The following is a 15849-nucleotide window of genomic DNA, read 5'->3' on the forward strand; positions in this document are numbered from 1 at the left end:
CTTCCCTATGATACTCTCCAGCAATTAAAAAGAAAAAAAAAATTGAAAATCTTACATTACAGAAAAAAATAATTAAAATCAACTGAACATAATTAAAAATCAATTGAACACAATTAAAAATCAAATAAAAATTAAAAATTAAATTAATTAATTAAACACATGAAACTTAAATAGGGAATCAATACACACAATTATGGGGGATTTTTTGAATTGGTGCAAAATTACATGTAGATTAACACTAAAATACTCGGCCCAAACTTACCATATTTCTTTTCTGAAATATTGCTTTCAAAACATCGTTCCGAAGTTTGTCAGGATCAATTTAAATCATAAAATGTCGGGCATAAAGCAACAAGCACTTGCCACATCACGTAATATAGTCAAACTTGCCTTAAGATCTCGGTATTCTAATAAACGAAAATACCTTTCCCAGGTTAGGAAACTTCGCGACAAATTTAAAAAATTAGTCTACAGCCTAGTGATTGGTCTGTATTGAAGACCTCCATAGATTTGCAATGTGAAGCACAGGCCTCAGAAATAAAAAACAGACACTTTAAACAAATTGAATACAATATCGGAAGGGTCAAAACATGTTCACACAAATTCTAACACATTGTCGCGGGCATGCGATCAAGTATATACGAGTGTTGTCAATTTCTTTTTGTTAAATTTCTTTTAATTAATTTATTTAATTTTTAATTGCATTAGATTGATTTTTAATTGTGTTCAATTGATTTTTAATTATTTTTTCTGTAACGTAAGATTTTCGATTTTTTCTTTTTAATTGCTGGAGAGTATCATATGGAAGTGTTCTATGTATTATATTGAGGTAAACTTCTCTTATTATTTTATAAATATTGATATCAACGTCGAACGTATTGAGCATTACAGCTCTGGTTCATACTATCAAACTTGAATTTTAGGAAATTCAAGTTTCTGTTGCATTCATGTTGTCTTTAAATTCTGTTGCACATAAAAGACTGCTGAAAAATTGGAGCAGTTAGGCATTAAGGGCAAGTTACTGTTCTGGATAAAAGGATGGTTGAATGGTAGAAGATAGAGTGGTTATTAATGGACACTGCTTTTCACAGAGTGATGTTATTAGTGGAGTCCCCCAAGGCTTCAGTGCTGAGCCCATTAACATTTTCAGTATTTATGAAATCATTTGCATCATTTAATGTTTAAGTCAGCATATGATACAAAGGTTGGTAGGGTGGTTAATAATAGTAATCAGGGTATGCTTTCAACAAATCTAAAAAATTAGGCAGATGGACTAAGAAATGGCAGTTAAATTCTAACACTGATAAATGCACAGTAACATGTATCGGTAGCAGTAATCCCAGAGTAAAGTACTGTGTGGTACTAAACTCAGGAAATACTGGAAAATGAAAAAAATCTGGGGATAATTGTGTAGTCACCTATGAAGTTCTCTGAGCAATGCAGACAGGATGCCAGGAGAGCTCATGAGGTTTTGTCAAAAATATTCAGGAACTTTGCTGACAGCAATAAGGAGGGGTTCATTCCATTGTATAAGGTAACGGTTAGGCCTCATCTTGAGTCCTGCATACAGGCCTGGAGGCCTCAATTTAGAAATTTAGAAAGGATACTGATCTGATTAACTGGTACAGAGAAGAGCAACGAGATTGGTGAAGGGATCAAAATGGTAGTCTTACCAAGAAAGGCTTCAGTTCCGAAAACTGAAGTGTCTGGAGACTAGGCACCTGTGAGGAGATTTGACTGAGGAATTGGCTGAGTAAGGTGAAGCTTTCAAAGTGAGGCATTCAGAGTCAAAGTGTGGCTTTGAATGGGTTGAGCAAGCTCAATGCCGATGGCATTCTTCTTCTTGCTCAGACTATACACATGTTGGGGCATAAATTCAACTGAATAAGGATGGTTGCAAAGCAGAAGTGTGGAGGTTTGCCTTCAGCCAGCAGGTGGTTGATTGTTTGCGCAAACTGCCATCTGTTATTGTGGAAGTGGGTAGTTTGAATAAATTCAGGGATGGATGGATGATGTGGAGAGGATTTTTTTTTTTTTTTTTGTTGGCGGATGCTTTATAAGCTTGCATTCTTGCAACAGATGCCACTACCATTACTAAAACTAATACTACAATTACGATACTCTCTGCACCAAACACGAGAAAAGCCACCTGAAGGTGGTTTACTAGAAAACCATAAATATTGGAAATCTTATAATTTTAATAGGAAAGCTGCCAGGCATGCATACAATAAATCAATATGCTTCATGCAAAGACTTAAAACTGTTACTTACTATACCACTATCATCCCTAGGCAGATTACTACCATAACTACTATGACAACAGCTTTGACCTACAGAAAATCCTGCATTCCACATATGAGGAAACTGCTGATGATGTAGTTGTTGTCTCTCCCTGGGCTCATACATTGACTGTGGTCGTTGACTAGAGCGAGGTGACCGAGAAATAATTCCTTCAACTATTGGAGATGGAAGCACAGATGCCGGATGAGAATGTCCAGGGGGAAGTTCGTAGCCATTGGGTAAGAGGTGAGAATGTGTTCTTGAAGAATCAGTTGTTCCACAGTGAACAAAAGATCTTAGATGGGAGTTCTCTTGCATTAATTTTTGAACCTAAAAATAGAAATTAAACTTTTTTCATGCATTTTATGAAAATTCCTAGTGTAAGGGTTTTCATATTATCAAGCTGAAAAGACAATTTCATTTCTTACATTATACTTTTATTAGAATCAAAGGCTTATAATTTTTTCAATTATGACTGCACTTGGTTGCTATAACCCTTTCATTTCAAAAAAGTTAGAGAAATCTTATCTGAATAAACAATGGCATTCTTCTTCTTGCTCAGACTATACACATGTTGGGGCAATCTGATAGTGCAAAGCTTACAGTGTATGGTGCCATTAGGTACAGGTTCGACTTGCAGGTCAGATTGTGTGATTCTTGCAAAATGGATTTAACATTATTATGCAGGGACACCATACCTTTTCAATTGACCAGTGCAGGTTATTTTTTATCTAAAACTTGGGTTAAATGATCCAATTGTTGATAGCTTTATCTGGTTGTAACATCAAAATGAATTATTGCCTTTGTATCCCAACTTATGCAAAGGCATAATTTTTAGGAATACAAGAAGAGCTTAACAAGTAGGGATTTCTTAGTTGCCATGATCATACAGTAATCATGGCAACTAAGAAATACAACTTGGCCACTAGCATTTTACAGTTCAGTTTAGAAGCTACAAAGTTGAACTGCCAGTTCTTTGTTTTACAATTGCTGTAGTATATATCTTGCAATGATTGATATAACTTTATATCTGTTCTGTGAAATAATACAGAACAGGTCTTACTGGATGAAGGAACATAATAGAGATTAATAGCATGAAATCATATCTGGCTTTCATCATGATAGTGCAAAAATTAAAGTTTCCTGGAGAGCATTTCAATTATTTGAAAAGAAACTGTAAACTTTATAATATTTTAACCATGTCTGTGATTCTTTTGAACTGATTTGGGGGGGGGGGGGTATATTCAAAGTTTTTTTCATTTGTAAAAACACTGAACTGTTTATCAGATGGTGCTTGATTCACATGCAGGATGATTTTAAGACAGGGAGTGGGACAATAATATATCATCTGTTGTGACTTTTTTTTCATTTGCATTGCTTTGATTTTTTATAAACATTCGTTGTTAAATTTTAGTATATCATTTTAATATATCTTGCATTAATTTCCCATTTTTCTTAGTTAATATAGAACATTATTGTACAATGTAGGGCATAGTTTTAATGTGTACACAAAAATAATCATATACTTGGATTTCAGGAAAGCTTTTGATACTGTTGCACAAGGAAGACTACTGTACAAATTGGAGCAGTATGGCATTAAGGGCAAGTTGCTAAAATGGATAAAATGATGGTTGAGTGGCAGTGTTAATGGAAACTGCTCTTCGTGGATTCCCCCAGGGTTTGGTGTTGGGCCCATTGTCATTTTGTATATTATCAATGATATTGATGAAGGTATATCAAGCTTAATGTCATCGTTTCCAGATGATACAAAGGTTGGCAGGGTTGTTAATGACAGTATGCTACTGCAACAGGATCTAGAAAGGTTGGGAAGATGGGCTGAGAAGTGGCAATTGCGCTTCACTACCATGAGTGTAGTACCACTCAGGGTAGTGGAGAATGAAAAATATCTGGGGGTAACTGTGCAGTTTGATATGAAGTTTTCTGAGCAGTGCAGACAGGCTGACAGAACAGGTCATGGGGTTTTGTCAATGATATACAGGAATTTTACTAGCAGTGATAAGGAGGCGATTATCTCTTTGTATAAGTAAATGGTCAGCACCTTGAGTACTGCATACAGATCTGGAGCCCTCATTTTAGGAAGGATGTAGAGTTGCTAGAATGAGTACAGAGAAGGGCAACAAGGGGTGGTGAGGGGAACACAGGGGCGTTCTTATCAAGAAAGGCTTAAATTATGCAAATTGCAGTGTCTGGAGACTAGGCACCTGTGACGTGATCTGATTGAGGTGTTATTTGGTTTGGGTTTTTTTTTTTTTTTTTTTTTAGGAGCATTAGCAACTAAGGCCATATTGCTCTGGGATATGCGGTGGTCATTCACTGACCCTTCCGCATCCTCCGTATTTGGGGGTGACAGGCTCGAACCCCGGTCTAATCAAAAAGCGCGTGCTACGCACTGCTGCATTGAGGTGGTTTGAGCAAGCTCAATGATGATGTGATTTTTCCTCTTGCTCAGATTACAAACCTGAAGGAGGCATAAACTCAAATTGAGGAAAGGCAGTTGTAGAATAGATGTGTGGCAAGTTGCCTTTGGCCAGCGGGTAGTTGACTGCTGGAACAAACTTCCATCTGTCATTGTGGAAGTTGATAGCTTAAATAAATTCAAGGAAGAACTGAACAAACTTGTGGAGCGAATGGATGGGTGATATGGGAATGGTATTTTTTTTTGGCTGATGCTGTATAAGCTTGCTTTCTTGCATTATATGCCTCTGCTAATGTTAATAAGCAAATCAATTTGCTACTTAGTGTATTGATTTATATTGTGATCAATATGCCTGTCTGCATGATTATCTTCAAGTCTTTTCATTCTCCACCACCCTGAGTGTGCATGCCACTGCACAGATGGTACATTAATCTGGGACTACTGTTTGCGATATGATGTAACTTGCATTTGTTAATATTAAGCTTCAATTGCCACTTTTCGGCCCGTCTGCCTAATTTGACTAGTTCTTGTTGCTGTAACAGATCCTGATTACTGTGATTAACCAACTGCCAATGTTCATCGTATATCTGCAAATTTAGACATTATACATGACATGTCTTCATCAATTTCATTAATAAATACAGAAAACAACAATGGACCCAGCATTGAACTCAGGGTATTCAGCTAACAGCATTAGTACAAGAAGAACAGTGCCCATTGGTAATTGCTCTCTGTCTTCTCCTCCTCAACCATCCTTTCATCCTTTATCCAGTGCTTAGGTCACATGAAACTGATTCAACATTGCACTGGGCACAATGTCCACTAGATGCACTGGATGAACTTTATGTGCTTCTTAACTAACAGCCCTCCCATCCTGTCTGTCCATGTATAGCAGAGTTGGGGGGCAGTACCATTTGACAAGCAACGCTATGTCCTTCATGTATACCAATGTACTCCTCATATTCAAATTCTGAATCCATTATATCTGAGTGGTACCATATCTCTGATATCCCCATGTCTGCCTTTGATTAGTTGACTGTTACTTCAAATTCATCAAATTTATTTACAATGGTCCTAGCAATGGTATACATGTATTTGTTCTTAGTTACCCTAACATAGCCCACGAATTTCCTTGTTCCACGATGACCCACAGCAGGCCTTGAAATCCCAACACCTTGCTTTCTAGCTGCTGCACATTCGAATAAAAGCAGTGCAAGGATCACAATTTCACTTCTTCCTGTGGCTATTGTTGATCTGTTGGTCTTTTCACAGTCTCTCAGGGCTGTGAATTGATTGAGAAGGCTCTTATTGAGTACTCCCTCCTATTTTGTATGGACAGAATTGCAGACACTTTCAATTTCAGCTTTTTCTCAACATTATACTTGTTACTCTCTACTTGTTAATTAAATCCTCTTACTCTTAACATCATTAGTGCCAAGCATTAGCATCTAAGCCTTGGGCAGATATACCCTGGTACTATTACACCTGTCCTTTTTCCCAATATATTTTCCACTTTGCTGACAATCAAGTCACTAACTACAGCTATTTCCTATGGAATCAAGGAGTTCTGCTGTGGAGATATCTTTGTATTTGACTAAATTGTCCAACATTAGAGTGAAATTATTGCCAAAGATCAAATCAGGTGCCTGTCATTGACAATGACAGGTGAGGTAAATTTTATCTAAGGGTCATGCTTTAGGGCTGCCTCTGTTTCAATGACAAGAAAGATGCAAAGGCTGAACTGCATATCTTGGTTGACTGCTGCTCTGATTATCACTCTTATGATCTCAGGGCAGGCAGGCACTACACTAATTTCAAAGAAGCTAGAATGGGCACCCAGCAAAACAGATTGAAACCTTGAAATTGAGATACCAGAACATTAGAAAGTAATCTGAGAAATTTGATAGCATAATAGCATAAAATCATGCTGAAATGGCAGAGAATGAGAAGCCACTGGGATGTTTAAACAACAAAATCATTCCAGGAAAAATATACTGTTCAATCAAAACTGATAGAGCCCCTGGAAGAAACCTCATAGGTGGAATCTACCACAGAATTTTGGACAGCATCAAATAAGACAACCTGTATACAGAAACAGATATCCATGCCCAAAGTAGGACTGACAATGGAGATAATACTGATTGTCTGGATGGAGACGATCTGATGGAGGCTGAATTTGTGGATACCATAAAGCATATGTATAACAGAAAGTGTGAAGGATACACCTATTTAGGGGAAGGCATTCAAGCATTTCTGAAAGCTATGTGGCAAATTTTGGAGGATTCATATACCTCTTGCCTTCAAGATGGTCTCTTGAAGGAACCATTCCAGATCTATGGAAGACTGCATTGTTGAAAATCTTAATGAAAGACCCTGAAAAACCCAAAACAAACCCCTTCTCTCACAGGCCTATCACCTTCCTTCCCATCCTGGGCAAGGTTCTGGAATACCTGATATCTCCTAAATAAATGTAACTATAACTACTTTATCCAGGAATTCTAATCCCTAACCAATATGGATTTAACAAAACAAAGTGCATGGAGTAAGCTTTTTTTTTTTTTTTTTTTTTTATGTGAACCCCAAACACGAGAGGTATTAGAACCTATAGTACTTAGTACCGTGCTTGGGTTGGAGGTTGAGAAGACAAAAGAAGATATTTGTTGACATTGGACTTGAACTTCTGTAGATTGTAATTTTCAGGAAATACGTATGAAGGAAGGTTGTTCCAGAAAACGGCAGTTGAATGAATAAATGAGGAAGATGAAAAGTTGGTTCTGTGGGTTCGAAGTTGGACAGTAAATGGATGTTGGCTGGTGGTGGAAGTGTTCGGACTGTTTTGAAAGAGAGAGCGGGAATTATAGAAGCCAATTCAGAAGAACAGTGCCCATGGAAGTATCTGTAGAAGAGGCATGCAGCAGAAACAGTACATCTATGAGAAAGCGAGTGGAGAGACTCTGTTAGAGATGAATCATTAATTAACCTAACTGCCCTCTTCTGAATGGAATCAAGAAGCCTGAGAGAGATTTTGGGGGCACCACCCCAGATGTGGGAACAATATTCCATGGCAGGGCGTATTTGCGATTTATACAGAGTGAGCAGCTGTTTGGAAGAAAAGTAAAGGCAAGAGCGAAAACCAAGTTTTTTAGATGCAGAGGAAGCAATATTTGTAATGTGCTTGTGCCAAAAGAGATTAGAAGTCAGGGTAATCCCCAAAAGACATATCATTTTGCCTAGAAATCGGAGTGTCATTAAAGATAAGCATAGGAGCAGAAGAATCCTTTTTGCGAGATATAAGAGAAGACTGAGTTTTAGAAGGGTTGAAATCAACTAAGTTGTCTTTGCCCCACTGGAGAATTACTTGAAGATCGGCATTTAAGGAATTCGCAGCAGATTTTCGAGAAGTTGAAGCTGATTGAGCAGGACAAGGTTTCTCAAAATGGAAAGTTGAATGCAATGTGCTATCATCGGCAAAACTATGGATAGGATTTCCAGTCAGTGGAAGAAGGTCATTGATATACAAGAGGAAAAGAGTGGGGGAAAGAACTGAACCTTGGGGGACGCCGGCATTAGTGGAGAAGTTAGAAGACAGAGAGCCATCTACCATCACCCTCAGTGAGCAATCAGAGAGATAATAACTGGATAACCAATTACTAAAAACAGTTGGCAAACCATAAAAATGGTAGCTTGTTTAGAAGACCTTTATGCCAAACACGATCAAAAGCCTTTGAGATGTCAAGAGCAACTACTTGTGTTTCTCCGAACCTTTCCATTAAATTAGTCCATAAATGGGTAACATAAGCCAGAATATCACCAGTGGATCGACACTGAAGGAATCCATACTGGCGATCGTTGATCAGACGGAAGGTTTCTAGGTAGTTTAAGAGTTGGTGGTTAATTGATTTCTCCATTACTTTAGAAAGAGTAGAAGTAATTGCAATGGGACGATAATTGGATGGGAGGGATTTGTCACCCTTTTTAGGAACTGGCTGGATATGAGCAAATTTCCAAGCAGAAGGAAATAGATATTAAATATCTGGGCTATAGATATTTAATAACTCCTTGTGGTAGTCTTGCATTTTTTTTTTTTTTTTTGAAAACCCCAAACATGAAAGGTATTAGAACCTATACTATGCATGGGTTAAAAGTTGAGAAGATGATAGCAGATACTTGTTGACACTAGCCTTGAATTTCTGTAGATTGTATATTTCAGGAAATACATGTGCAGCAAGGTTGTTCCAAAAAAACAGAAGTTAAAGGGATAAATGAGGAAAACGAAAAGTTGGTTCTGAGTTCAAAATTGGACAGTATATTGACTGTTGCAACATGCGTTCAGACTGGTTCAAAAGAGAGGGGAAATTATAGAAGTCAATTCAGAGGAACATGGAAGTATCTACAGAAAACACATGCAGCAGAAACAGAACATCTGAGAGAGAGAGAGTGGAGTGACTTTTTAAAAGCCTGAGAGAAGTTACTGGGGTCACCACCCAAGATGTAGGAACAATATTGCACTGTATGCCAGATTTGAGAATTGTATAAAGCATTTAAAAGAAAAGTAATGCCAAGAGCAAAACAGAAAACCTGGTTTCTTAGATACTGAGAAAGTAATATTTGTGATGTGCTTATGCCAAGAGAGACTAGAAGTCAGGATAATCCTTAATAGATATGTGATCATTAATACCATAAATGATCTAAACAACATGGTTTATCTTACGGAATTTCAGAAAAACAGTAATGCCAAATACATTAGTTATACAGCTTACTCTTAAGGAAATTCCACTTCTGGTATGAGAACATACTACCAAATATTAGTAATAGTAATAACTGTAAAAATGAGCTGTTTAAACACATGTACTTCTAATTATAAACCAAAAATTTCAGAAGGTTATAATTTTCCCACATTCAAATGTATTAAACAATTTTACCCTTGTTGATATTCTTTTTATATGGCAGAATATCTTCATAAATAGCCAACCAGGTATAACTATCTCACATCTGTGATGTAAGATGTTTCCTTATATTATTATTATTTTTAGTCCATGATAAGGAACACAATGAACATTCAAAAAACTATCATTGATAAAATAGAGGAGAAAAGATTGGAGTGGTTTGGCCATGTGAAGAGAATGGAGGATGACAGATTGCCCAGAGGAGCCATGGAGAAGGAAAAGAGAGGAAGACCAAGAAGGACGTGGATAGAGGGCATGAGAGCAACTATGAATAGAAGAGGACTGGTGGGCAGAGATTGGGAAGATAGAAGAATTAAGGAATGACTTTTCAGCTGTAGGTTGAGGAGAACCATTGTAATAAAGGATTAAATCCCAAAAAGAAGATTTTTTAGTCCAGCTGATGATAGCCTAAACTGTTTGAAAAGTGTAGCTAAAGTTCTGGATTTTGCCATTTCTTTTAACTTTAGCATTAGTAGAAGCATTTGATGCAAGAAAGCAAGCTTATGCAGCATCAGCCAAAAAAATTAAAGTAAAATAAATAAATAAAAAATAACCACTTCCACTTCACCCCTCTGTTCGTTCGAAATACCTGTCCAGCTGAGCCTTAAACTTATTTAGGCTATCAACTTCCACAAGAAGGAATGGAAGTCTGTTCCACCAACCAACTACACGCTGGCTAAAGGCAAATTTCCGCACATCTATCCTACATCTGTCTTTCCTCAATTTGAATTTATGCCCTCTCAGGTGATTATTCTGAGCAAGAGGAAGAATCCCATCAGCATTGAGCATGCTCAAACCATTCAGGGCTTTGTACACCTCTATCAGATCACCTCGCTGCTGCCTAGTCTCCAGACACTGTAATTCGCAAAACTTAAGCCTTTCTTCGTAAGAGCACCCCTTTGTTCCATTCACTAATCTTGTTGCCCTTCTCTGTACTCATTCCAGCAGCTCTACATCCTTCTTGAAATGAGGTCTCCAGGCCTGTATACAGTACTCTAGGTGTGGCCTTATACAAGGGAATAATCACCTCCTTATCCCCGCTAGAAAAATTCCTATATATCATTGACAATACACCATGAGCTACTTTTGCAGCCCATCTGCACTGCTCAGAGAACTTCATATCTGCCTGCACAACCACCCCCAGGTCCCTTTCATTCTCTACCACTGTCAGTGTAGTACCATAGAGTTGATACGTTGCTCTGGGGTTGCTGTTTCCCATATGTAGTACTTTACATTTGTCAATGTTAAACTTCATTTGCCACCTCTCAGCCCATCTGCTCAACCTTTGATACAACCATATGATACAATAACTTCATGTTATTGTATCATATGCTTTTAATTCTGATGAACTAAGAAAAAGGCACAAAACTTTCTCTAATGGGAATGTTTTTCATTTTGAAATTTTAATCTGCCTTCCTCATTTCAGTTCTCTAATATCAACAGCAATGGAGGCATTTCACATATATTATAAAAGCTTTATACTAATAATAATTAATATAAAGATATTATTAACAATGCTCTCTTCAAACTACTTAACTTAAATATTTTCAGGTTGCTGCTGAGAGTATTGTAATCAGAGTTACTTTAATTTTGTCAGTGATTTTAATATTTGAAAAGGATATGAATTCTTGATCACAATAAAAAATAAATCATGACAGGAGATGAGATTTCAGCTGAGGATAGAACAGTTATTACCAGTATATATCTGCTGATTTAAAATTTTTTTTTTTTTTTATAACATCCACAAATAGCAGTTATTAACATTTGAAGAAATGAGTTTCCATTTTTGTGTAAAATTTACCAATATTGATTATTTAATAATGTTAATGAAATTATTAAAGCATAAAGAAGGAGAAAATGGTTACCATGTTTTGTAACAAAGCTATTTCCTGCTTCATATCTTTGTTACCTTGCATTAATCGACAAATTCGATCTTCTGATTTGGCTAACTGTCTTTTTACATCTATGTATTCTTCCAACGTAATGGGAGTATCTGACTGGTCAGAAGAAGCCATGCTCTAAGAAAGTAAGATAAGAACCAGTTATGAAATTTTCCTAATGCCTTCACATTTTGACATAAAGGGTTTCACATGAAACTTTTACAGTTTGGAATAAATGTAACCTCTAAATGGAGGCATCTAATTAATGCAGATTTTTTTTGCAAACTACGAGGCGTGACAATAAAGTTTTGAGAATAATTTTGTTTCCATCAAAGTGGCCATACTGTAAACCGTTACATCCTCCCACGGTGTAGCCTGAACCCCCTTCTACCTACATGCAGAGGGTAAACGTCGTCAGTTGTTTCAGCCATTGTACAAGTTGGTTCGGGTAAAGATGTGTTTCAGTTCCGTGTTACATGAAAAATGGAATGCAATTAAGAGCAAAAAGTTGTGATAAAATTTTTGGTGAAAAGCAGCAAATCGTCAACAGATATTTATGAAAAGTTGACCAGAGCTTATGGAAATGATACCATGTTGAAACCACACATTTTCAATTGGGTAAAACTGTTTTGAGAAGGATGTGAATCCGCTGAAGATGCTGAATGTTCAGGGTATCCTTCCATGACTCGACAGAAACATCGTTCACGTGCATGATCTTGTTCGAAGCGATAGGCGGTTAACCACAAGAATGATTACTGAAAAACTAAACATTGATCGGGAAAGTGTTAGATTAATTTTGACTGAAAATTTGTTGATGAGGAAAGTGTGTGCAAAGCTGGTACCGAAAAACTTCTCTCATGAGCAGAAAGAAATTCCACCATTGTAGTGAAAGAGTTTTTAACTTCAAAATCAATCATAACGTTGCAGCACCCTCCGTATTCACCTGATTTGTCTCTTTGTGACTTTATTTCCTCGACTAAAAGGAGTCATGAAAGGAATGCATTTTCAGTCAGTTTCTGAAATTCAGAGTAATGGAACGTGGGCATTAAAACAGACACCAGAAAGCGAGTACCAGATATGTTACAATCAATGGATCCTACGCTGGAATGTGTGTGTGTGTGTGTACAGTCTGAAGAGGACTACTTTGAAGGCAATGGCCTCACTGTATAATTTTCAAAATAAAATTTTTAAATTAATTATTCTTGAAACTTTGTCACATCTCGTATAAAGCAACTGAAAAAGTTTATTACAACACATTCTTTTATACTGTTCTAGATGACTGCAGGTAACTGAGCAACCCCAAAACTTAGCAAATGAAAATGATGACATCTAAAGAGAAGGCACAGTGTGTATCATAGTTTATTAAGCCCAAATCAAATGTTCAGGTGCAGCACAGATTTTGGGTAAAATACCAAAGGATGCTACCAAACAAACAACCCTTCTAAGTACACGGTCGAAGTGAGAGGTCCTTTAGGCACTTCAGATCACAACTTGGTGATTGTCTCTTCTCCAATGGAACCTTTATCTCATGGCTATTCCCAACCACGTGTTGTTTGGCATTACAAGAATGCAAAATGGGATGACCTGCAAGACTTCTTTTCTTCTTTTCCTTGGTCGGATTACTGTTTCAAAACTTCTGATGTCAACGTTTGTTCAGATCGTGTCAGTGAAATTATTCTTGCAGGAATGGAATCCTTTATCCCACACTCCACTTTAAAATCTCGTCCTTTATCTAAACCTTGGTTTTCCAATAAATGTGCTAAGGCTATCCAAGAGAAGAATGTTGCATATCGTAATTGGCTTGTTTCTAATTCTTCGGTTTCATTTTCTGCCTACACCAAAGCTCGCAACCGTTGTAAAGCAGTTATTAACCAGTCCAAACTAGAGTTTGAACAGGCTAAGAGTAGAAAACTTGCTTCTTGCCCTAATGGTAGCCGAGCATTCTGGTCTCTTGCCAAAGCTATTGGCTGCAACTTTTGCCCATCTTTGCTCCCACCTCTGTCCAAACCAGATGGTTCTGTTGCCACTTCAGCCAAGGATAAAGCTGACCTGCTAGCATCCCATTTTTCTTCCAGCTCATGTATTAATGATCTTGGTAAAACAACTCCCACAATTCCCAACACGCTCCATTCAATGCCTCCTGTGGTCTTCCGTCAAAAGGATATCAGAAGGATTTTGATGAATCTTGATGCTAAGAAAGCTCCAGGTCCTGATGGTATTTCTCCACTTGTTCTCAAAACCTGTGCTCCTGAACTTACTCCTATTCTTTGCCGCCTTTTTTCACTTTCTTATTCCAAAGGTGTTTTTCCTTCTGCTTGGAAATTTGCTCATATCCAGCCAATTCCTAAAAAGGGTGACAAATCCCTCCCATCCAATTATCGTCCCATTGCAATTACTTCTACTCTTTCTAAAGTAATGGAGAAATCAATTAACCGCCAACTCTTAAACTACCTAGAAACCTTCCGTCTGATCAACGATCACCAGTATGGATTCCGTCAGTGTCGATCCACTGGTGATATTCTGGCTTATGTTACCCATTTATGGACTAATTCAATGGAAAGGTTCGGTGAAACATAAGTAGTCGCTCTTGACATCTCAAAGGCTTTTGATCGTGTTTGGCATAAAGGTCTTCTAAACAAGCTTCCATCTTATGGTTTGCCAACTGTTTTTAGTAATTGGTTATCCAGTTTTCTCTCTGATCGCTCACTGAGGGTGATGGTAGATGGCTCTCTGTCTTCTAACTTCTCCACTAATGCCGGTGTCCCCCAAGGTTCAGTTCTTTCCCCCACTCTTTTCCTCTTGTATATCAATGACCTTCTTCCACTGACTGAAAATCCTATCCATAGTTTTGCCGATGATAGCACATTGCATTCAACTTTCCATTTTGAGAAACCTTGTCCTGCTCAATCAGCTTCAACTTCTCGAAAATCTGCTACCAATTCCTTAAATTCCGATCTTCAGGTAATTCTCCAGTGAGGCAAAGACAACTTAGTTGATTTCAACCCTTCTAAAACTCAGTCTTGTCTTATATCTCGCAAAAAGAATTCTTCTGCTCCTATACTTATCTTTAGTGACACTCAATTTCTAGGCAAAATGATATATCTCTTTTGGGGATTACCCTGACTTCTAATCTCTCTTGGCACAAGCACATTACAAATATTGCTTCCTCTGCATCTAAAAAACTTGGTTTTCTCTTTCGCTCTCGGCGTTACTTTTCTTCCAAACAGCTGCTCACTCTGTATAAATCGCAAATTCGCCCTGCCATGGAATATTGTTCCCATATCTGGGGTGGTGCCCCCAAAACCTCTCTCCAGCTTCTTGATTCCATTCAGAAGAGGGCAGTTAGGTTAATTAATGATTCATTTCTAACAGAGTCCCTCCACTCACTTTCTCATAGACGCACTGTTTCTGCTGCATGCCTCTTCTACAGATACTTCCATGGGCACTGTTCTTCTGAATTGGCTTCTATAATTCCTGCTCTCTCTTTCAAAACAGTCCGAACACGTACCGCCACCAGCCAACATCCATTTACTGTCCAACTTCAAACCCACAGAACCAACTTTTCATCTTCCTCATTTATTCATTCAACTGCCGTTTTCTGGAACAATCTTCCTTCATACGTATTTCCTGAAAATTACAATCTACAGAAGTTCAAGTCCAATGTCAACAAATATCTTCTTTCGTCTTCTTAACCTCAAACCCAAGCATGGTACTAAGTACTATAGGTTCTAATACCTCTCGTGTTTGGGGTTTACATAAAAAAAAAAAAAAAAAAAAAAAAAAAACAGAACAAAAATAGAATAAGAAATTCATTCAGGGAGACAAAGTGTCTCATAGTAGCTACGATCCAGGTATGCAAGAATAAGTGCAGGATATATGGAGTGGATGTGAGAATTATTTGTCTTCAGAAACCTGTCAGAAAAGCTAGGAATTGCAGATTACACATTCAACAGTGCACAAGGTGGTACATAGGCACTTGAGGCATGCATGCATACAGTATTCAACTTGTACAGGTGCAATGATTGTCTGCACTGCTATGCATTTGCCATGGACATGACAAAACAGTAGCTCATGGAGTATTGTCAATGATATACAGGAATTTTTCCAGCAGGGATAAGGAGGTGATTATTCCATTGTATAAAGCAATGGTCAGGCCACACCTAGAGTACTGTATACAGGTCTGGAGGCCTCATTTCAAGAAGGATGTAGAGCTGCTGGAACGAGTACAGAGAAGGGCAACAAGATTAGTGAATGGAACAAAGGGGTGCTCTTACGAAGAAAGGCTTAAGTTTTGCAAATTACAGTG

General features: G+C 37.6%; 1 protein-coding gene across 2 annotated transcripts in view; it reads right to left on the reverse strand.

Annotated features, from left to right (window-relative positions):
* Positions 1-15849, reverse strand: part of Git (ARF GTPase-activating protein GIT1) — a 421403-nt gene that overhangs the window by 120187 nt on the left and 285367 nt on the right. For both annotated transcript variants that reach the window (XM_090369031.1, XM_090369030.1), the window contains 2 exons: positions 11529-11681; positions 2272-2610 (listed from right to left, as the gene is read on the reverse strand). In XM_090369031.1, the coding sequence (XP_090225157.1) occupies positions 2272-2610; positions 11529-11681 (492 nt within the window). The remainder of the gene's footprint in view (positions 1-2271; positions 2611-11528; positions 11682-15849) is intronic.

This window comes from Mastigoproctus giganteus, chromosome 2, assembly GCF_048544385.1.
Source record: "Mastigoproctus giganteus isolate SK-2022 chromosome 2, ASM4854438v1, whole genome shotgun sequence".
Lineage (NCBI taxonomy): Eukaryota > Metazoa > Arthropoda > Arachnida > Uropygi > Thelyphonidae > Mastigoproctus > Mastigoproctus giganteus.